Here is a 24,490-nt window from a genome sequence, read left to right as displayed (position 1 = left end):
AAATGTACAAAACTTTCTCTGACTTCAAAGAACTTCCAGCCTAGCCAGGAGACAAAAATATCAACGAGAGAGCAGTTGACACTCTAAGAGCTTTGAGGGCAGGTACCTGTTCACAGGTTTTACATTCCCAGTGCCTATCACATTGCCTGACACATAGTAGAAACTCAATAAATACTGGATGGATGGATGGGTGGATGGATGGATGGAGGGAGGGATGAAAAGGAAAACAGTATGACCCTGGTACAGGACATCAAAGAAGAAATGATTAATGTGAGCTGAAGTAATTAGATGACTTCAGGACTTAAGAAAGGGCTGGAGTATATGAAGAGTGAAAAAGGTAAACAGAGGAACATTAGCTCTTTGAAAGTAAGGACTTGTCTTATTCCTTTATTGACCTGCAGGACTTGATTGCTGCTCAGTAATTTCTCTCTCCTCCACGTGTATGCTGAGTGCTAAATGATGCACAACTATCTTTCAGGCAGCTCTGAGTTTGGGGCCCTCTGCCTTTGCAGAAGCCTGGCATAATTTACTACAGTGCAGCATGATTAGAAATTGTCAGGGAAAACAAGATTGTATCAGCCTGAGTGAGAAAGTTGCAGAGGCTTCAGAGAGAAAGTCATATTGGAGTTGAGCCTTTAAGAACGAGCAAGGTTTAAGCAAGCAGAGAAATGCGTGCATCGTGTGAAGCAGGAGGGGTGGGGAAGGAAGGACATTCTCCCCCTCGGTTTGGAGAATGCATAGTAATTCTGTGAGGCCGGAGTAGAACTGGAAGGGTAGGTGTGGCGAGGCAGACTGTGAAGGCTGTTAAAGGTGATGCTTCCAAGGTTGGACTCTATCCTGTTTTGCAAAGTCTGGTCTGTGGACCACTAGTGCAAGACTTCCTCAGAGTGATTTTTAAAATGCAGTGTTCCAGGCTCACCCAGATCTGCACAATTGCAATGGAAGTCCAGGAAATTTGCATTTCAAATGAATTCCATTTCTGTACTACTGCAGGAGAATGCCTCTATGGATGATAGGGACCCACATTGTATTCCCTAGTATACAGGAAAGTGACTTGTTAAGATCTGCATTTTAGAAAGAGAACTCTGAAGGCATGCCCTGTGGGTGACTGTTCTGGTTGGAACAGAGGCAGGAAGGTAAGCTAAATGTTCATGATCTTGTCAAAGGGTAGGGGGAGAGAAATCTGTGGTTAGAAAAAACTTACATGTTTATTTTTACTAACTGCTAATTGAAATGTACGCATTTGGTAACAAACCACAGTAGTATTAGCGGAACCTGTGACTTTGTCACCAAAAGAAATTATAACTCTTTTCATATATCATGGATGTTACAGATATATTATTTATGCTCATCACTTCTTCAAAATTAAGGCAGTAATTAGAACCACTGCTATATCTTATTTAATTTACTAATAAAGAAGCACATAAATTATTATTTCATAATTTTTAAAACAGTTTGATAATTGTATTTCAATGTCATCTGTCTCCCTTGTAATCCCATGCTTTTATTTGATGCATGGGCTTCACCAGGCTGCCAAAGGGGTTCATGGCACAAAATAGTTAGGAACTCCTGGTATAGAATAACATGTTGAAGGCCTAAGCCAGAGGATGCTATGGGAGAAGAGAGCTTGGAATTTAGGGGATATTTCAAAGAGAAAAGTGATGATTTAGCATCTACTTAAATGAGTAAATATCTAATCTTAAAAAAGAATGGGAGTAGGTTATAAGGGGAGAAACAAGAAGAGAAGACTAACAAATATTGTAGGAACAGTTATCTCTGGAGGGTGGGTGTCGTGTACTTCTCAGAAGATGGCGGAAGAACCCAGGAGAACCTTGAAGCTTAATCAGGGTCTTGGTGGAGATTGACCAAGAAGCAGCAGTTCTTGGAGACATTCTTACAAGAATCCCAAGATGTTAGTCTTGGATCTTATTTTAAATCTTTGTTTAAAAAAAAAAAAAAAAAAGATGGGAGGCAAACATGATGAGCTTACAAATACTTTGGGAAGATAAAGAGGATGATGGCCACCTAGACAAGGTCAGCTAATTGAAGAAGACTCAAGGAAGTAATACTTTCTTAGGAAGTTGTTAGGTGAAGATAAGGTACCAGTGCTACAGGTCTTAGAATTAAAGATCTCGTGGCTAGGAGTAAGCCACACACGCATACGGGTAACAAATGGGAACGTGTAAACAGGCGTGTGCAATACAGCAGAAAAGTGAAGAGAGGAAGCTAATAACTGTTTAATTCACTGCTTTATGTCAGTTATAATTCGCATCACTTGTCCCTTCATCTGCAGTAGTTATCCTCCTGAATAATAGAAGCCTCGTAAGAAAACACAGTCACAAGCAAGTCTTGAAAGTTAGTTTGGAACCAGGTCATGGACAGCTCTGAATGCAAGGTCCCTCTTAGTCAGTGGAGTGGCATTACAGGTTTTGAACTGTTACACAGAGCATTTACCCAGTACAGGTGTCCCTTATTATCCCCGGGGATGGGATTGCTTTCAGGACCCCCGTAGATACCAAAATCTGAGGATGCTTATATAAAATGGTGTAGTATTTGCATAACCTACGCACACCCTCCTGCATACTTTAAATCATCTCTAGATGATCTAATACAATGTAAATTATATGTAAATAATTGTCAGTGCATGGCAAATTCAAGTTTTGCATTTTGGAACTTTCTGGAATTTTTTTCTCAATATTTTTGATCCAAGGTGGGTTGAATCCAAGACTGTGGAACCCGCAGATGTGGAGGAGGGCCCACTGAACTCATTTCTTTTGTTACCCCCCTAACGTCTTTTGCTATTAGTGTGGAAGGTAAAAAATGTGTCCTTTGGTACACTGCTAGCTAAAAAGGTATTCTGGAATGGGTGAGTTAATTTGCAAAGAAAATAGACGGTTTTAATATCAACAATATTTAAATGGAATGCTTAAATATTTGTAAGTATTATCTTTCATAAATTCTGTTTTGAAATTCAATCAGCTACGGTGGCTTTGAAAACCAATTGTAGTACAATCCCCTGTAGTAGGCATAACCTTTATTTTAAGAATAGATGAAGTATCTCTTCTGCTACTGTTAATCATAATGAATTTACTTCAGTTTGGAAAAGGAAAAATGAGCATTTCAGAGTAATCTTAGTAAAGTGATATCTGTATTAAAAACAATTTATTTTTGGCTGTGCCACACAACTTGTGGGATCTTAGTTCCCCGACCAGGGATAGAACCCGGGCCCTCCGCAGTGAAAGCACGGAGTCCTAAAGACTGGACTACCAGGGAATTCCCTGAAAATCTTTCATGACCTTTTAGCAGTCAATTTAATGGGAAAATTTTGGAAAATATAATATAGCACATTCACTGCATGAAGTATGCCATTAGTTTTATGAAAAAAATTTAGTAAGACCTGCTGTAATTTCAAATCTTTTATTTGGGATTCGTTTTTAAAAGGAAAATCTGCACAAAAAAATAAACCTTGAATAGTTAAGTGTGTTTATTGAAATTAATGCAGGACTACATTATTCATTTGATTTTTTAAAATAAATTTATTTATTGATTTATTTCTATTTTTGGCTGCGTTGGGTCTTCGTTGCTGCATGTGGGCTTCTCTCTAGTTGTGGCGAGGTGAGCAGGGGCTACTCTTCGTTGCAGTGCGTGGGCTTCTCATTGCGGTGGCTTCTCTTGTTGCAGAGCACGGGCTCTAGGCACGCGGACCTCAGTAGTTGTGCCTCGATGGCTCTAGAGTGCAGGCTCAGTAGTTGTGGCTCACGGGCTTAGTTGCTCCGCGGCATGTGGGATGTTCCTGGACCAGGGCTCGAACCCGTGTCCCCTGCATTGGCAGGTGGATTCTCAACCACTGCGCCACCAGGGAAGCCCTATTCATTTGATTTTGATATTTGTAATTAAAAGTGATTTATTTTCTAGACACAATGTTGGCAGGGCTTTTGTTATGTGCAGTTACTAAAATAAACTATAAAATTTTGCCTGAAACACAAATACAGTATAAGGTAGGTACTCCCAAGCTAGCCATTTTCTTTTAGTTTAGACTGTTTTTCCCAGGCTGACCTCAGCTAATGAATTTTTCCATCTACCTAGCAACTTAGATATTGTGCTTTTTAATTAAGAAGGATTAGAACCTCTAAGAACCTGTAGAACAACCTGATCTTCCCTTTTCCTTGGTCACTAGTCAATATTTTAGACACGGGAGTTAATATTTGTGAAAGTAGTAAATGAACTGTTCTGGTAAGGCACCACACATTTAATGTTTGTTCCAATTTTGTCACCTGATATACTGCTGGAAAATTAACTTTGTTTTCCCCCAAAATTGGAAATAACCAAATTACCCACATCATTTAATAGCAACATTTGAAAAGAACTGGGCACATGTGATTATTTTGACTATTTCTTGGGATGATTGTGTTAAACTGATACCTATATATTCAAGCAGCACCTGGTAATCCCTGAACCTGTGAATATTTTACTACACATGGCAAAGAAGAGTTAAGGTTGCAAATGACATTAAAATTGCTAATTAGCTGACCTTAAAATAGAGAGCTTATCCTTTATTATCGAGGTGAGTCCAAGGTAATCACAAGTGTTCTTAAAAGTGGAGGAGGGGGGCTTCCCTAGTGGCGCAGTGGTTGAGAGTCCGCCTGCCGATGCAGGGGACACGGGTTCGTGCCCCGGTCCAGGAAGATCCCACAGGCCGCGGAGTGGCTGGGCCCGTGAGCCATGGCCACTGAGCCTGCGCGTCCGGAACCTGTGCTCTGCAACGGGAGAGGCCACAACAGTGAGAGGCCCGTGTACCACAAAAAAAAAAAATAAAAGAAGTGGAGGAGGGTGGAAGAAGTGAAGATCTGAGTACCCTATGTGAGAAGGACTTAACCCACCATTGCTGGCTTTGAAGATGTAGGAAGAGGACCTACAAGCCGAGAAATGCTGGGGGCCTCCAGAAGTAGGAAAAGGCAAGGAGACAAGGCAAGATTCTCCCTTAAAGCCTCTAAAAAGAATGGAATGTAGCCTTGTTGACACGTTGTTTTGATTTGATTTATTTTTTAATTTATTTATCTTTATTTTTGGCTGTGTTGTGTCTTCATTGCTGCACGCAGGCTTTCTCTAGTTGCGGCGAGCGGGGTCTACTCTTCATTGGGGTGCATGGGCTTCTCATTGCGGTGGCTTCTCTGGTGTGGAGCATGGGCTCTAGGCACACGGGCTTCAGTAGTTGTGGCTGGCGGGCTCTAGAGCGCAGGCTCAGTAGCTGTGGTGCACGGGCTCAGTAGTTGTGGCTCGCAGGCCCTAGAGCGCAGGCTCAGTAGTTGTGGCACATGCGCTCAGTAGTTATGGCTCGCAGGCTGTAGAGTGCGGCTCAGTAGTTGTGGCGCACGGGCTTACTTGCTCTGCGGCATGTGGGATCTTCCCAGACCAGGGCTCGAACCCATGTCCCCTTCATTGGCAGGCTGATTCTTAACCACTGCGCCATCAGGGAAGCCCTGACATGTTGATTTTAGCCCACTGAGATCCATGCCAGACAGAACTATAAGATAACAAATTTGTGTTGTTTTAAGACACTAAGTTTGTGATAATTTGTTACAGCAGCAATAGAAAACTAATAAAGCATGCATACAGGTTATTCCACAGGCCATTAGGCAAAAGCCTTTTGTTCAGACTGGAAATTCACTAACTAAGAGGGGAAGGGGGAAGGGAGGACCAGGGAATCATTAAGTTAACAATTTTTCTCAGTATGTATTGATACATTTGTCAGGTACAGAGGTTATAATAATAGGAAAGAAAACACAACCCCCATCCTTCCAGAGTTTATAGTCCAGTTTATGGTCTAATTTAACATGCCCCAAATTGAACCCCTGATCTTCCCTTTCAAATCTGTTCTTCCCAGGGGATCCCCATCTCAATAAACAGCAACCCCATACTTTCATTTCCTTAAGCAAAACTCACTGAAGTCATCCTTGATCTCTTTCTTTCTCTCAGACCCTACATCCATGTCATCAGCAAATCCTGTTGGCTCTACTTACAAAATATACCCTGAATCCAATCACTTTTTCCATCCCACTCTCACCTCCCTTATCTAAACTGCCATCATCTCTCTCTTGGATTATTGACTTGTCTCTTAATTGGATTTTCTGCTTCAGCCCTTTCCTTGCTACAGTCTTCGAGACACAGCAGCCATAGTGATCCTTAAAATGTGAGTCAGGTCAAGTAAAGTAACTCCCCAGCTCAAAACCATCCAAAGCTCCCCACCTCGTTCAGAGTAAAACCCAAAGTCCTTATCCAGGACATAGCTCCCTTGTGGTATATTACATAATTGCCCTTATTACCTAACCTTCCTTTTAAGAGGATCACACATTCCGACCCATTCCTATGCAAGTATACATTCTTCTCCCATTATCAGGATTGGCTGTATGAGTTGCTTGAGCCAATGGAATGTGAGCAGATAAAAAGACAGTGTGCCAGTGCCAAGGAGAAGATTCAGAAAGCATCACACGGTTCTATTAGTTCTCACTTTTTCTTCTGCCATGAAAGTAGTGTGTGTCAGATAGGCATTGCTCCTTCAACCTGTGTCCCAGAATAAGACTTGAAGGAACAACTCACCCACAGCCGTAATGCAGAACATGGGAAGAAATAAATGTTTGCTGTTGCATGTTACTGAGAGTTAAAGGGCATCTGTTACTACAGCAAAGCTGACTGCAGTGAGCCCCCTACAAATGAACCTTCGGGTTGCAAACTTTCAAAGATGCGAACGTGCCCCTGTATGCCAGCTGTAGTACTGGACTACTGTACTTTTCAAGGTACTGTACTGTAAGATTAAAAATGGTTTTTGTGTGTGTTTGTTTTTTATGTATTATTTGTGTGAAAAGTATTATAAACCTATTACAGTACAGTACTATATAGCCGATTGTGTTAGTTGGGTACCTAGGCTAACTCTGTTGGACTTACGAACAAAATGGGACTTAAGAATGTGCTCTTGGGACAGAACTCGTTCGTATGTCGGGGACTTACTGTAATACATACCCCTTTACCTCTCTGATCAACTTTACCTCCTAGTGTTCCCCTCAATCACTCCACTCCAGCCATCTCGTGTTTTTTTAAAAGTGCCAAGCATACTCGCCCCAGAACCTTTACACTTACCATTCCCTCTGCCTGGAAATACCCTTTTTTTCCCTAGATATCTGTATTTCTGGCTCTCTCCCTTCTCTTAGGTCTTTGCTCCACGTTACTTAAGTGAGGTCTTCCCTGATTGTGACCTCCCCACTCCTACACTCCCTCTCCCTTCCTACTTGATTTTTCTCCTTAATAGTTATCACCACCTGAAGTACCAATTATTTTGCTTCTTTCTTTGCTCTCTCCCCACTAGGACATAAGCTCTATCAGGGCAGGGGTTTTGCCTATTTTTTCACAGCTGTATTCCTAACACCTAGGAAATCATCTGGCACATTATAGTCACTCAATAAATATTTGTGGAATAAATAGTGGCAGGGGGGTGACTGTGTGTGTGTGCGCACACATGTAGGGTGGGTTTGGGTGTTTTTGTGTATTTTAAGTCAAATACAGCTGAAATAGAATATGGAGATGGGTACATTGATAAAGAACCTTCTGAGAAAACAGATTAGTTTCAAGGTTTGAAATTACACTAAGTCTGGGAAGTGGGATGAAGGACACTTGAGAGGCTGAAATGTTGGATCAGAGCCGTCCATTGCACAACGTTTAAAAAGTAGAAATTCCTTAATTGTCAGAATCGTAAAATGCTGATTAAATAATAAAATCATACCTTTCTAGGTAAAGACAATACTTTTAAGTAGCTTCATTTGTAATGAAACACAGTAACTATTTATCACTGAAATCCAAGGGATAGTCTCATACAAAGGTTAAGAGCATGGACACTGGAACCAGACTGCTTGGGATCACACCCTGACTCCACCATCCGCAGTTTGCACATACTCTCAGGCAAGTTACCTGACCTCTTGGGGCCTCTGTTTTCACATCATAAAATGAGCATGAATATCATAGTATTAATAAAATGCCTATCTAAAAGAGTGGTTAAAATTAAATAAAGAATGCAGGTAAAGTAGTTAGAGCTGTGCCAGGCACATAGCAGTATTCAATAAACACGAGAATATTATTACTAAAATCATTATTGCCATTTGAAAAAATACATGTGAAAAATCTGAAGGGAAAAGTGTATATACACAGACACACGCACCCACACTTTAGTCAAGATTTAGTAATCAAAGGACTAGGTATAAAGCAATACGTGTGATATTTTGACTGTGGGCTATGAAATAATATTCTACCTGGGGTTGGCTTATTATAATGAGGCAAACCAGTCTCAGATGACTGAGTTGATGATGATGCAAATTTTTCTCAATTCCTAACACCCTACCCTGTGAGGTAGGTTTTATTATTATCCCCATTAGACAGATGAATCCACTGAGGCTTAGAAGGTAAATAATTTGCCTAGGGTCACTAAGCTGGTAAAAAGTAGAGTCTGTTTTTAGCTCATGCAGCTCAATATCCAAAAAAACAACCCGATCAGAAAATGGGCAGAGGACCTAAATAAACACTTCTCCAAAGAAGACATACAGATGGCCAAGAGGCACATGAAAAGATGCTCAGCATCATTAATCATTAGAGAAATGCAAATCAAAACTACAATGAGATATCACCTCACACGGGTCAGAATGGCCATCAAAAAATCTACACACAATAAATGCTGGAGAGGATGTGGAGAAAGGGAACCCTCTTGCACTGTTGGTGGGAATGTAAATTGATACAGCCACTGTGGAGAGCAATATGGAGTTTCCTTAAAAAACTACAAATAGAACTACCATATGACCCAGCAATCCCACTTCTGGGCATATACCCTGAGAAAACCATAATTCAAAAAGACACATGTACCCCAGTGTTAATTGCAGCACTGTTTACAATAGCCAGGACATGGAAGCAACCTAAATGTCCATCGACAGATGAATGGATAAAGAAGATGTGGTACATATATACAATGGAATATTACTCAGCCATGAAAAGGAATGAAATTGGGTCATTTGTAGAGATGTGGATGGACCTAGAGCCTGTTATACGTAGTGAAGTAAGTCAGAAAGAGAAAACAAATATATTAAAACATATATGTGGAATCTAGAAAAATGATACAGATAAACCAATTTGCAGAGCAGGAATGGAGATGCAGACATAGAAAATGAATGTGTGGACACAGAGGGGGAGGGGGAGGGGGATGAATTGAGAGATTAGGATTGACGTATATACGCTACCATGTGTAAAATACATAGCTAGTGGGAACCTGCTGTATAGCACAGGGAGGTCAGCTTGGTGCTCTGGTGATCTAGGTGGGTGGGTTGGGGGGGTGGAGCGTGGGAGGGAGGTCCAAGAGGGAGGGGATATGGGGATATATGTATACATATAGTTGATTCACTTCATTGTACAGCAGAAACTAACACAACATTGTAAAACCACCATACCCCAATTTAAAAAAATGTATATTAAATAAAAGTAGAGTCTGTTTTTAAACCCTGCTGGTCAGACTCCTGAAATCACACTCCTAATCATTTAACAAGATGGGACACAGGTGAGCATTGAGGAGATGACAAGGATTTAGTGTCACGGCAGTGATCTTGGCCATACTATGTCCTGTCAGAATTGATGAGTAATTCCATAGCAAACCTTTGGAGGTATTCTCTGACAGTGCAAATTAGGACACAGTGGTTACATGTACATATGCTAGGACAAAAGTACTATTTAAATTATGTCATTTAAATGTATGTATGTGCACATGGTGAGTCTGTGTCTGCCCATGGACTTTAAGCCTGTGTTTTTAGCTGGGTCACCTGACAGGGAGCTAGGCACAGGACAGTGCAAAACAGCTCCCTGGAATGGAAACAGGAGCAAGAGGCAGGGGATCCAGTGTCCTCTCTTGTGGTTCCATGGCAGGGCCTGTGGCGGAAACCTTGAAGTGTTGGCAGGTCACCTCCTTGTGCTTCAGTTGAATGGCTCTGCTGGAATGGCAAGATCTCATTAGGAAGATTGTTGTTGCAATAAACCTGTGGTCACAGAACACCCATTCTGTGAAGATACATGTTGATTTAGCTGAGGGCAAAACTTAGAAAACATATTCTTATGTTTACTAAATGATAGTGCTTACTATTTGGAACTGTAAACCAGAATTTACTAATGATATTCTCTCTTTATGCAGCCTAAGTGAGAGCCATGGCTCCAAAACGTCAAAAACAAAAGCGCTCAAAACGTGGCAAAACCAAAATAACGTTACCTGGTAGGACTGCTTTTTCATCAATGGGATTTTTATGGATTTAGTATTCGTATATATATTAGCAGCCAAAACGATCATGGTTTTATGTCTCAAATAAATGTGTTTGCTGTCATAAAGTCAAACACAAGTGGAATTCAAAACACGGGGATTTATTATTATTTTTATTCATTTCATTACAATATCAATTAAATGTCATATAATAAATGTCATAGCAAATATATCACTATGAGATAATTCTGTAAGAAAGACAATTATTCAGTTTCTATTTAATTATTCATAAAATAGCTTAAGTCTTCACTGTGTATTTGCCTTATGTTTTATGTTTTAAGCCTTGGTAGAAGATTGTAGTAAACTAAGATACATATTCGACTCAAAAATGTAAATTTGACATCATTTTATTATATTCTAGTTAGTGAAGAAGCAGAACCTGTGAATATGGAGAGCATGGGTAAGTGGAAATACAATTTAGAATTTACGTCCCCAGTTCTACAACATTTTAATATGCAATAAGCAAGGGAGAATATTACAGATTGAAATGATTGATCAAAATGTGCATGGACTAAAGTTACATCCTGTCATTTGGAATATAAAATAAATTTTTTAAAGAAAAAATAAAAAGTAAGAGTGGAAGAGAGAATTTCAAACTGAGAAATAGACTTGGACCAAGCAGTCCCTTAAAAATCCAACATTGTATGATTATTGAGAGACCTTTTATAACTGTAAAGGGTGTTGTCTGCAAGTCATTACTTTTATTATAATAGTATTTTTCAAACTCGGATCATGGGCAATATTTATCTGTACGCTACGGTGGGGTTCCGCTATTTCAAGGAAAGAGGCTGATTTTTAAGCAAATAAACTAGAACTTAAACAACCGAACTAATATGGTTCCTACATTTAGAGGTTAAATAATCTTATTCCAACAACTTTTATTTTTGTTGTTGTTGTTGAAACTTTTTCTCAGAGTTGCCTTAGATGATGCACTTCATGTTTAGAAACAGAGGGGAAACAGTGAGGGTGGGGAGGAAGAATCTCTAAAAGCCTTGCTGGTCATTGTAAAGATTTTGGCTTTTAGGACGGGGAGCTGTTGGTATTTAAGCAGAGAGGTAACATGATCTGACTTACTTTTTTTTTTATTTATTTAACATCTTTATTGGAGTATAATTGCTTTACAATGGTGTGTTAGTTTCTGCTTTATAACAAAGTGAATCAGTTATACATATACATATGTCCCCATATCTCTTCCCTCTTGTGTCTCCCTCCTACCCTCCCTATCCCACCCCTCTAGGTGGTCACAAAGCACCCAGCTGATCTCCCTGTGCTATGCGGCTGCTTCCCACTAGCTATCTATTTTACGTTTGGTAGTGTATATATGTCCATGCCACGCTCTCACTTTGTCCCAGCTTACCCTTCCCCCTCCCCATATCCTCAAGTCCACTCTCTAGTAGGTCTGTGTCTTTATTCCCGTCTTGCCCCTAGGTTCTTCATGACCGCTTTTTTTAGATTCCATATATATGTGTTAGCATACGGTATTTGTCTTTCTCTTTCTGACTTACTTCACTCTGTATGACAGACTCTAGGTACATCCACCTCACTAAAAATAACTCAATTTCGTTTCTTTTTATGGCGGAGTAATATTCCATTATATATATGTGCCACGTCTTCTTTATCCATTCATCTGTCGATGGACACTTAGGTTGCTTCCATGTCCTGGCTATTGTAAATAGAGCTGCAATGAACATTGTGGTACATGACTCTTTTTGAATTATGGTTTTCTCAGGGTATATGCCCAGTAGTGGGATTGCTGGGTCATATGGTAGTTCTATTTTTAGTTTTTTAAGGAACCTCCATACTGTTCTCCATAGTGGTTGAATCAATTTACATTCCCACCAACACTGCAAGAGGGTTCCCTTTTCTCCACACCCTCTCCAGCATTTATTGTTTGTAGATTTTTTGATGATGGCCATTCTGACCAGTGTGAGATGATATTTCATTGTAGTTTTGATTTGCATTTCTCTAATGATTAATGATGTTGAGCATTCTTTCATGTGTTTGTTGGCAATCTCTATATCTTCTTTGGGGAAATGTCTATTTAGGTCTTCTGCCCATTTTTGGATTGGGTTGTTTGTTTGTTTGATATTGAGCTGCATGAGCTGCCTGTAAATTTTGGAAATTAATCCTTTGTCAGTTGCTTCATTTGCAAATATTTTCTCCCATTCTGAGGGTTATCTTTTCATCTTATTTATGGTTTCCTTTGCTGTGCAAAAGCTTTTAAGCTTCATTAGGTCCCATTTGTTTATTTTTGTTTTTATTTCCATCTCTCTAGGAGGTGGGTCAAAAAGGATCTTGCAGTGATTTATGTCATAGAGTGTTCTGCCTATGTTTTCCTCTAAGAGTTTTATAGTGTCTGACCTTACATTTAGGTCTTTAATCCATTTTGAGTTTATTTTTGTGTATGGTGTTAGGGAATGTTCTAATTTCATTCTTTTACATGTAGCTGGCCAGTTTTCCCAGCACCACTTATTGAACAGGCTGTCTTTTCTCCACTGTATATTCTTGCCTCCTTTATCAAAGATAAGGTGAACATATATGCATGGGTTTGTCTCTGGGCTTTCTATCCTGTTCCATTGATCTATATTTCTGTTTTTGTGCCAGTACCTTACTGTACCTTTGTGGTATAGTCCGAAGTCAGGGGGCCTGATTCCTCCAGCTCTGTTTTTCTTTCTCAAGTTTGCTTTGGCTATTTGGGGTCCTTTGTATTTCCATACAAACTGTGATTTTTTTTTTGTTCTAGTTCTGTGAAAAATGCCAGTGGTAGTTTGATAGGGATTGCGTTGAATCTGTAGATTGCTTTGAGTAGTATAGGCATTTTCACAATGTCGATTCTTCCAATCCAAGAACATAGTATATCTCTCCATCTATTTGTATCATCTTTAATTTCTTTCAAGGATCTCATTCAGATTTCATGAAGAAATTAAAACCTTTACAGACAAGCAAACGCTAAGAGAATTCAGCACCACCAAACCAGCTTTACAACAAATGCTAAAGGAACTTCTCTAGGCAAGAAACACAAGAGAAGGAGAAGACCTATAATAACAAACCCAAAACAGCTAAGAAAATGGTAATAGAAACATACATATCAATAATTACCTTAAATGTAAATGGATTAAATGCTCCAACCAAAAGACATAGACTGGCTGAATGGATACAAAAACAAGACCCGTATATATGCTGTCTACAAGATACCCACTTCAGACCTAGGGACACACACAGACTGAAAGTGAGGGGATGGAAAAAGATACTCCATGCAAATGGAAATCAAAAGAAAGCTGGAGTAGCAATTCTCATATCAAACAAAATAGACTTTAAAACAAGGACTATTACAAGAGACAAAGAAGGACACTACATAATGATCAAGGGATCAATCCAAGAAAAAGATATAACAATTGTAACTATTTATGCACCCAACATAGGAGCACCTCAATACATAAGGCAAATACTAACAGCCATAAAAGGGGAAATCGACAGTAACACAATCATAGTAGGGGACTTTAACACCCCATTTTCACCAATGGACAGATCATCCAAAATGAAAATAAATAAGGAACCACAAGCTTTAAATGATACATTAAACAAGGTGGACTGAATTGATATTTATAGGACATTCTATCCAAAAACAACTGACTTATGTTTTTAAAGGGCCACCCTGGCTACTCTTTTGGGAATTGCACGGGCAAAGACAGAGGCAGAGACTAGTTAGGAAGCTATTGCAACAATCTAGGAAAGAGATGATGGTGGCCAGGCCAAGGGAGCAAAGGGGTTGCAGGTGTGGTGTGTGAAGGCAGGGAGGTGGTGGGAGGATGTTAGCTAACAATAAATAGCATTGGAACTGGGTGTGCTGCCCAACAAATGTTTAATGAATGCACCACCCAGAAATTTGGGAGTTATCTTTGACCCCTTTCTTCCCGTCAACACCTCCTCACTTGCATCTAAACCATACCAAGTCCTGTCAATTCAACACCTAAAACATATCTCAAACCCATTCAATTCACATAATCTCCACATCAGCAACCTTAGCCTCCACATCCCTCACTTAGATTAGATCCTTAATCCCTAACCAGTATCCCTGCTTCCACTCAGCCTCCTTCAATGCATTCTGCACACAGAAACCCTCTGACTTGCCTCTTTCCTGCTTAATCTCTCCCATGGCTTTTCTTTGTCCTTATAGTGGTCCTGGCTCCACCTTCCTCTCTGACCTTGTCTCTCTATCCTTCACCTCCATCTACAGCTCATCAGCCTTACTTAGCACAAAACATAGTGAATTTGTTCCTGCCTCAGGACCTTTGCTCTTGCTGTTCCCAATGCCTGGATAAGCCTTCCATGCACCTACCTCCTTCTCATCATTCAGATGCAGACTCCAATCTAATCTCTGCAAGAGGCCTTCCTTGAAGGCATTTCTTTCACCTAGTACCCTATTTTATTGCCTTCATAGCACTTATAATTCTGAAGTTAAAGTACAGTCAATTCTCATTATTCATGGAAGTTCTATACAGTTGCTGCAAACGCTGAATTAGCAGATACTGAACCATTGCTCCTAGGGAAAATACAGGATTAGGTTCCTCCAAGCCTCTGGTCACAACATTTCATTAACCAATTAATACATAACCTTGTTTTATGTGTGTTTCTCTTTAAAGATGACTTATTTAGTATATATTGCTGATTCATTAACATTGGACTCACAGCCAACAGCACTATAATTCATGCCTGACTGATGCTTATCTAATACACATGTTTTCTTGTAAAACATATCACAGCCTTCTTGCACTTAGGAACACTAGAGAGCACTTTAGCAGTAAGCTTGGGGACCATTTTAAATAGGCAAATCACCAATACAAAGCACAAAAATGTGAAAAATGTGGTACTATATAGACAGTGGAAAGACACTGTTTGCAGTATGAGAGCACATGGAAGATGGTAGAGCATCATCTTGTTTGACCTTACCTGGCAATGTGCACATCAGGCAATTCACATTTTTTGTCACTTTAAGCATGCCCACTAATGAACGTGAAAGTGCCACAACTATCGATCTTGGGATTACAAATACATTTTAGCAAGTGAATTTGCAAATATAAAATTTATGAATGAGGATGGAGCATATTTATTTGTTTATGCATTTATAACACGTAGCTGTTTACATACACACCCATGCTGGCCCTCCCTTGTGTGTGCGCTCTCTCTCTTTCTTTCTCTCTCTCTTTTTTTCACACACACAAGCTTCAGGGGAACAGAAACTCTTGTTCACCCCTCTACCCCAATGCCTATCTTGATACAGAATAAGCACTCAATAAATATTTGTTGATTGATTGATTGAATAAATGAATGAATTGCTTTCCCTGTTCTTCCTGTTTAGACAGACCACCAGCACTACCACCCTCCTTAGTTCTATGTTCTATCTCTCACCCTGTTTTCTCCTAGATAGCACTTGTCACCTTATGTCCTTATGTATTTCTGAGTGTATTTATCTATTTAATGTCTGTCTCCCCCTCTAGATTGTATACCCTGGCACTAGCACCATGCTTTTCACATAGTAGCTGCGTAGTAAATATTTCCTGACTAAATAATTAACTGGTAATTAAATCCATGGACCTGAGAATGGGGCATGGTGGAGAGGTTTCAGCTGAAAGTAAATGGGCTGAAAAATAGATGTGAGTATGTTTCTTTAAGGAGAAAAAAAAAAAAGAGAAAGAAATCTTAGCACTTTGTAGTGAGACTTGAGGGTAGGTTTTGACTTAGCATCCCCTTATTTTACAGCCTCTCTCTCTACTCCCAGACTCCCCTCAGGCAACACTAGGACCCTCTGACTTCCTTGATGTGGGGTCTGACATTGTCAGCTGTCACTCAGGACTTGTGGCTGTTATGCTGCAGGGGACTAGGTTTCCCTTTCCTACCAAGGAACCAAGGGAGCAATAGACTAGCTAAAAACTGTCTCCTAATTAAGGCAACGTCTGGAGGTTTCTAGAGAAGAGGTATGATTTTTACATGTAGTTAACATTTATGGAGCAACAGCTTTGTGCCCGGCATACTCCTCTCATCCCTTCAGCTCTAGGAAGTAACATTGCTGTGGCCATTACAAGATGGAGGTGCTGTGACTCCCAAAAGTTAAATAATTTACCCAAATTATAAGTCACACTTTAATACAGGTTAGAGTATCTGTGGTGTATTAATGGTCTATTGCTGCTATAACAAATTACCACAAACTTATTATCATACAATTTTTGAAATCAGGAGTCTGAAATTACTTTCACTGGGGTAAAGTCAAGGTGTTGGCAGTGCTGGTTCCTTCTGGAGGCTCGGAAGGGATAATCTGTTTTTTTACCTTTTTCACCTAATGGCTCCCTGTGTCCATTGACTCTTGGCCCCTTCCTCTGTCTTCAAAGCCAGCAGCATAGCATCTTCTAATCTTTCTCCGGCGTAGACCTCTGCCTCCCTGTCACACGTCCTTCCTTGGCATTGACCCTCCTGCCTTTCTCTTATAAGGACCCTTGTGATTACATTGGACCCATCTCAGGAGCCCAGTAATCTTCCCATCTCAAGATCCTGAACTTAATCACACCTGCAAGTCCCTTTTGGCATGTAAGGCAACATATTCACAGGTTTCAGAAATTAGGACATGGATATCTTTGGGGGGACATTATTCTGTTTACCACAAGTGATTAATAGCACAGTTTTTGGAATTAAACAGATGTGGTTTGAATCATAATTCTGCCACTTAATGACTGTGTGACCACAAACAACTTCACCTCTCTGGGCCTCTGCTTCCTCATCTGAAGGATGAGGTAGTGATACCTACCTCATGAGCTTGTTGCAGAAGTTAAATTAGGTAGTACATGCACATTTCCTTACAGAGGGCTGTCTCAAAGAAGGTTTGCATTTTACTGTTGTTAGTATAAAAACAAAATACTATAAAGATAGAGAAATAGGGAATTCCCCTGCGGTCCAGTGGTTAGGACTCCGCACTTTCACGGCCAAGGGCCCGGGTTCATTCCCTGGTCAGGGTACTAAGATCCCACAAGCTGCACGGCACGGCCAAAAAAAAAGATAGAGAAATAGATCAGTGAATGAGAATAAGGAGTCCAAAACTATATTCACGTATATATGGTCGATTGATTTTCAACAAAAGTAAGTACAAAGGCAGTTCAGTGGAGAAGAGATAGTCTTTTCAACAAATGATGCTGGAACAGTTGGATATTTACATGCAAAAAAGTGAACCTCAATCCATATCGCACATTATATACGAATATTATCTCAAAATGGATCATAGACCTAAATATAAAACCAAATATTGTAAAACTTCTAGAAGAAAACATAGGAGAAAAATTTTTGTAACCTTGGATTAGCAAAGATTTCTGAGATACAACACCCCAAACTGTAACTCTTAAGAAATCTTTGCCTAATTCATTTTTTCTTTTATGAAATACTAGTCAGAAATATAAAGGAATGAGCTACTGCTACGTGCAGCAACATGAGTGAATCTCAAAATAATTGTGCTGAGCAAAAGAAGACAAACAAACAAAAAGTGTTGTGCAATTTTTAAGGAAATGTGCATGGACTACCTAATTTAACTTCTGCCACAAGCTCATGCGGTAGGTATCACTACTTCATTCCTCAGATGAGGAAAGAGATGCTCAGAGAGGTGAGTTTTATAACTATTCCATAAAAAACAAACTACTTATCTATAGCAATAGAAAGCAGAGCAGTGGTTACCTGGGAGTGAGGAGGGGTGCTGGGAGAAGGGGCAGGAGGAAACTTTTGGGGATTATAGATTTGTTCTTTATCTCTATTGTGATGATGGTTTCATGGGTAAATGCATATGTTTATCAAATTGTACACTTTAAATATATACAGTTTATTATTTATCAATTATATCTCAATAAAACTGTTTTTTTTAAAGTAAACAACAACCAAAATGCTAAAAGATGAAATGCACGGGGCTTATTTACATACTCTGGTTCAATATGCAGGACAACTGATGTGTGACCTATGATTTATATTGCACCGGCCTCTTCCTTGCGCGCACAGCAAGATTCCGAGCTAGTTAGTTGTGTGGAGCTTGAGTCTGTCTTTGGCTCCTGCTCTACCAAGTGAATAACTGTCATTCACTGCATCCTATACAGTGTATCTCTCTTACCTCCCTGACTATCTGTGAAGGTGGAGGAGGACCATCTCCTGTCCTCTGCTGTGTTCACGTTTTTTTTTTTTTTTTTGCGGTACGCGGGCCTCTCACTGTTGTGGCCTCTCCCGTTGCGGAGCACAGGCTCCGGACGCACAGGCTCAGCGGCCATGGCTCACGGGCCCAGCCGCTCCGCGGCATGTGGGATCTTCCCGGACCGGGGCACGAACCCGTGTCCCCTGCATCGGCAGGCGGACTCTCAACCACTGCGCCACCAGGGAAGCCCTGTGTTCACCCTGTGTTCACACTTTTGAGAGAAAGTATGGCCTGCTAGTTACAGTGCAGGGACCTTGGTTTGGATCCTAGCTCCCGTATTTCTAACTCCCAGCCCCCAACCTTGGATACCTTACTTGGACTCTGTGGGCCTCAGTTTTCTCAGCTAAAAAATGGAGACAGGGCCTTCCTGGTGGCGCAGTGGTTGGGAGTCCGCCTGCCGATGCAGGGGACACGGGTTCGTGCCCCGGTCCGGGAAGATCCCACATGCCGCGGAGCAGCTGGGCCCGTGAACCATGGACGCTGAGCCTGCGCGTCCGGAGCCTGTGCTCCGCAACGGGAGAGGCTACAAGAGTGAGAGGCCCGCGTACCGCAAAAAAAAAAAGACAATCACAGGAGCGGCGTCTGAATGTTGTTATGAAGAGTAAATGAATTAATAATCCATGTAATGTGCTTAGAATAGCGTCTGGCAGTAGGTGCTTCACAGAAGCTACTATAATTAACATGCTGTTATTTACTCACACTGTTATTCACTTACTGCACTGGCCTGGCCCCCTATCCAGTAGGTCTTGCACTCATGGCAGGCACTCCTGACCTCTGTAAGCTTCAGGAGGCCCTGCAGCCCTTCTCCTCTGCTCCAACATCTTTCTCACCCTCCTGGACCACTCTGCTGGAGGCACAACTGAGCCCAGAGCCCATCTCATCGCTAATCACCAGAGCCTCATTGTTATATACCTACAGTGCTATCTTCAGTGCAGGCCTCAAAGCCTAAATAACAACAATTCTTACACTGAATTTAGCCAGAGACCCTTGGGGTGGCCAGTAGCGTCAGGCCTTGCTCTATTTAGTTTGACCATTGTTCAGGTAGGGCACGGAGGTACTAGACTCTAGGCGTTCTGTGTAGTCTATAGGCTACTAGTTGCCTGCAGTTATTACCGATTCCCGACCCCAGCCAGAAACAGGCTACTACTACTGCTAACTCCTAGATAAAGGAATGTTAGATCCTCTATTAAAGTTGCCTTGAAAAAGCCCAATTAGTGTAAAAGGATTATTTTTTTGACAAATATCCAGCCAGTAGGATTTGAAGTATGTTTAGTGGGAGCAGGTGACATAGAACACCATCTTTGTCAGTGTCCTTCCAGTTTCGTGGAGGGTAGGAAGCTTTCTGCTCTTTGTGAGCACCTCTGTTTATGAAGGGCGGCCACCTCCTTTTTGGCTTCAGCTCAGTGTGGGTCTCACAGTTCCACCTAGTGGTTTTCCAAGACAAAACTCCAAGGGCTGTTATGCATCGGACACTACAAATTACGGCTGGCAGTGTGATTTTAAAGAGTAACTTGCCTGTGAATCAAGTCAACAGCTGTTTTGAGGCAGACCCCGAGGCTGTGACTGCCCTGCCTCGTCACCTCCGCCTCACCAGCAACCAGGATCTGGGCCCTGAGGTCCCCCCAGAGGACGTGCTGGGGGCCTACTGTGTGTGAACTCTGGAGACCCGCGTCCCAGACGCCAGCACACTGCCTCCTGTCATAAGCACCCCCGGGATCCTGCGTGCCCTCTGGCCCTGGACCATCCCGTCCCTGACACCCGGACAGCTCCCGCAGGCACATCGAGAGCGGCTTATCCCGCCAGCCACAGTTGCTGCACTCTGACCCCAAGATCCCCACCCCTAACCCCACACTAAATACGATCTGATGCAAACAAACAAACAACAACGACAAAAAAAAACAGTTGCCTTTGAGCATCCTCTACATGCAGGTGTTAGGGTTAGTATTTTAAGGAGAGATAAAAATGGGCAATTTGTCCCTAATTTATGAACCGCTTGTATTCCAAATGTTTGTTTATTATGCCAACTGATTGCAATTTGGAATATATTTCCATACATAATCAGTGTTATGCATAGAGTCACTAGTAATCACCTGAATAATCATATCATAGAGCTTCCAGGGTGAGGGGTCAATGTTTCTGTGGGAAAATAAGCTCAAAATTCCTACTTGAGAGGCTGCATGCACTTTTCCCCTCGATGACGCACCTGTTGAGCAGTGGGAGGGAGGATGTTGGGACATCCAGGTGTGGGGGGCCTGGAGAGGATGCGAGTGGGTTCTGGGGACCCTGGAGCATAGAGTTGGGGGAGGGAGTTCTGGGGATAAATGCAGAACTGAACCTGGGGTGGTAGAAGCTGATGGTGATAAAAAAGGATAAGAAAATGAGAAGTAGGGTCGAGAGAGAAGATTGAGGCAAAACGATACCTTGTCTTCTTCCATCTGCTGTCCCAGGGCTTGCTGCTGCCCAGGACTGACCTGGGGTGGGGGGCAAAGGGACAGGACGAACAGGAATGGAAGCCTGTTGAACCTCCCCTCCCTCCTCTTTTGAGGGCAATTCTGGGACTGGGGAACCAGAGGAGGGAAGAGGGATTCCCTACCTCACGTTCCTCCCCAGTTCCAGGTTTACTAATACAACCTAATTGGAAAGTCAGTAGCTTAAAAGTGTGAAGAACTAGGGCTTCCCTGGTGGCGCAGTGATTAAGAATCCACCTGGCAGGGCTTCCCTGGTGGTGCAGTGGTTGAGAGTCCACCTGCCGATGCAGGGCACACGGGTTCGTGCCCCGGTCCGGGAAGATCCCACATGCCACGGAGCGGCTGGGTCCGTGAGCCATGGCCGCTGAGCCTGCGCGTCCGAAGCCTGTGCTCCGCAACGGGAGAGGCCACGACAGTGAGAGGCCCGCGTACCACAAAAAAAAAAAAAAAAAAAAAAGAATCCGCCTGGCAATGCAGGGGACACGGGTTCGAGATCTGGTCCAGAATGATCCCACGTGCCGCGGAGCCACTAAGCTCATGCACCACAACTACTGAAGCCCGCTCGCCCTAGAGGCCGTGCTCCTCAGCAATAGAAGCCACCGCAATGAGAAGCCCGCGCACCGCAATGAAGAGTAGCCCCCGCTCGCCGCAACTAGAGAAAGCCCGCGCGCAGCAACGAAGATCCAACGCAGGCAAAAATAAATAAATAAAATAAATTAATTTTTTTTAAAAAGTGTGAAGAACTGAATAACAAGTTTGACTGAAAAAGAGCCCTAGGGAGCAGAGGTACCTATCTAGGGTCAAGGGAAGGTTTCTTTAAAATGGGAGACCATTGAGCAAATCAAACATGCTGAGGTAGGAAAGGTTGACGGGAGAGGAAGAGTTGATGGGCTGAGAAGGGTGGAGAGGGGCAGGCAGGTCTTCGAACTGGAGGGAAGGGCAGAAAGACGGGGCCTGTGCTGATGAGCTGGTGGGCAGGGCTGCGGGACCTCAGGATTCTTTGCTGTACAGACACAGAATCCTCTGTGAGAGGAAGCAGGGTCACCTGGTGAGAGAGAGCAGGGTGAGGGAGGAGGTGTTTTAGGAGAGCAATACAGGTTTGATAGAGCCTAAGGTGGTGATAATACCTTTGAACCAATAATTTCACTTTTAAAACCTATCCTGGGAAAATAATTTGAAAAAGAACAGATACATGTATATGTATAACTGAAAAAAAATATGAACTACTATTTCAACTGTCATTCAGGCCATTTCTGTACATTCTCATCATATATAACTGTCTTGGTTCTTATACTTTTGTTATTCATTAGATCTTAAGTACTAGTTTTGAGAATTTGACCTTTGTCTTCTTTCAGATTTAAAATATAATGTTAAACCACAAACAAAAAAAATTTTTTAAAACCTAAGAAAATAATTTGAAATGTAATAAAAGTTTATAAACTATATATTTGTTTGTAGAGTTATTTATAATCACTAGAAACAAATGAGAAAAAATGTAATGCTTACCAACAACAGAATAGTTAAAAATTATGCTATAGAATTACATTAATTTAAAATGATGCGTTAGAAAAATTATATAATGTCATAGTAAAATTCTAGTGACATAATAGTAAGTATGAAAGGCAGGATTTAGAATTTCATTTAAGATACTATATATGGAGTGACTGGAAGGAAATAGAGCAAACGATTAATAGAGGTTCTCTCTTGAGAGATAGAATTATGGGGAATTGTTATTTTCATCTTTTTATCTTTTTGACATTAAAAAAATTTTATTTTATATTGGAGTATAATTGATTTACAGTGCTGTGTTAGTTTCAGGTGTACAGCAAAGTGATTCAGTTATACATATATCTATTCTTCTTCAGATTTTTTTCCCATTGAGGTTATTATAGAATATTGAGCACAGTTCCCTGTGCTATACAGTAGGTCCTTGCTGGTTATCTATTTTAAGTATAGTAGTGTGTATATGTCAATTCCAAACTCCCAGTTTATCCCTCCCTGCTGCCACATTTCCCCTTTTGTAACGATACATTTGTTTCCTAAGTCTGTGAGTCTGTTTCTGTTTTGTAAATAAGTTCATTTGTTGACATTTTTTATAATGGATAAACTTACTTTAAAAATATGAACAATGATTTTAAAGTCTTTTAAAATTTTAACCAAGGCAATTATTTAAAGCAAACAATTGCATGTTTCCTAGTGTTAATATTTTAAATGGTTATATTTAATGTCCAAATTCCACTTTGCCTTTCCCAGGTCATCCAGAAATTTATCCTTTAGTGTTAACTAACAAGACCCAGGAGATATTTAACTGCAGAATAGATGAAGATGTCACAGATGAACAACCTTATAAACTTATCAGAAAAGAAGATATTTTTTCAGACTTTGAAAACAGAGCTGCAGTATCTGATTTCTACCCAGTCAAAAAAATTATTCAGGTAAGTACAGTATCCCTCTTTATTTTTCAGTCCTACCTCAAGAGGTTCCTGATACATAATCACAAAAGTTGGAGAGATTTCTGAGTTCAAATCTGGCATTTCCCATTACTTTGGGCAAATGCTAGCTTGCCCATCCCTCCTTGGGAATCCTTCTTGATGACCCTTTGTGAAAAGCGAACTCCTATCTGTGACATTTTGTCTTACTCCACACCCAGAAAAGCTCATCCTTGCCCAATTTTAGCTAGAAAGGGAACCTACCCTTATTTTCCCATACTGCTTTAATTGTTTAATTCATAATTTTAGTCCTGATTTGTCCACAAACATGCTACAGAGCACAATACCAAATAAAAGGAATGCTTCCTTTTTTTCCTGTTAGAAATAAAATTGCATGGTAAGTTTCCCTGGACGCATTGTGTTTTAAGAGCATTTGTAAGTTAATAAAATAACTTTGCAATTTGGGGTTATTAACCATAGGTTAGCACTATGGTTATCTTCTATGATTGATTGATTAAAGAAATATTAATTTGTGTCAAATCTGAATAAACTGAATGACTACTGAACATTAACCTTCTTTTTTGATTATATTTTTGTAGGAATATCCTGGAGATGAGCTTCTCCTTGTTTACGACAAAGACTTCAAATATGGACTTAACTTTTATCTTATTGGAACTGAAGAGGGCAAGGAAAACTATTTAAATGTAAGCACACCCTAAGCAATCTGTTGATTGTCAGAAGGAAGCAGTACCTCTGGGGGAACCCCAGACATGGTCATGATTATTCTTGTTCAGCTCTGATTCCGGGGCCTAGAGTAGGTGGGCTAAGGGTGAGCTAACTCAGACAACTCAGGGTAGCAGATACTCTACTTATTTGCCCTTCATTTACCCAGTGGGACTGGAAACAACAAATCTGGAGTACCACTGCTCTCGGCCATTCTTTGGCCCACATTCCTGCTTCTTCTCTTGCCATCACCATGACTTTGGGTAAGCTACTGAACCTCTCATCTGCAAAACGGTGGCACCAATAGGGCTGTTGTGAAGAT

At 41.0% G+C, this 24,490-nt stretch overlaps 1 protein-coding gene across 1 annotated transcript in view; it reads left to right on the top strand.

The window, feature by feature from the left end:
• WDR63 (WD repeat domain 63) overlaps window positions 1-24,490 on the top strand; it is a 94,292-nt gene that overhangs the window by 11,855 nt on the left and 57,947 nt on the right. The window contains exons 2-4 of the mRNA XM_029226986.1: window positions 10,695-10,733; window positions 23,270-23,451; window positions 24,045-24,149. Coding sequence (XP_029082819.1) covers window positions 10,695-10,733; window positions 23,270-23,451; window positions 24,045-24,149 — 326 coding nt within the window. The remainder of the gene's footprint in view (window positions 1-10,694; window positions 10,734-23,269; window positions 23,452-24,044; window positions 24,150-24,490) is intronic.

The sequence above is a fragment of the Monodon monoceros genome, unplaced genomic scaffold (genome assembly GCF_005190385.1).
Source record: "Monodon monoceros isolate NGI ecotype Baffin Bay Population unplaced genomic scaffold, NGI_Narwhal_1 Super_Scaffold_18, whole genome shotgun sequence".
Lineage (NCBI taxonomy): Eukaryota > Metazoa > Chordata > Mammalia > Artiodactyla > Monodontidae > Monodon > Monodon monoceros.
Note: the sequence above shows the minus strand (reverse complement) of the source record. Positions and strands in the feature narration are given on the sequence as shown.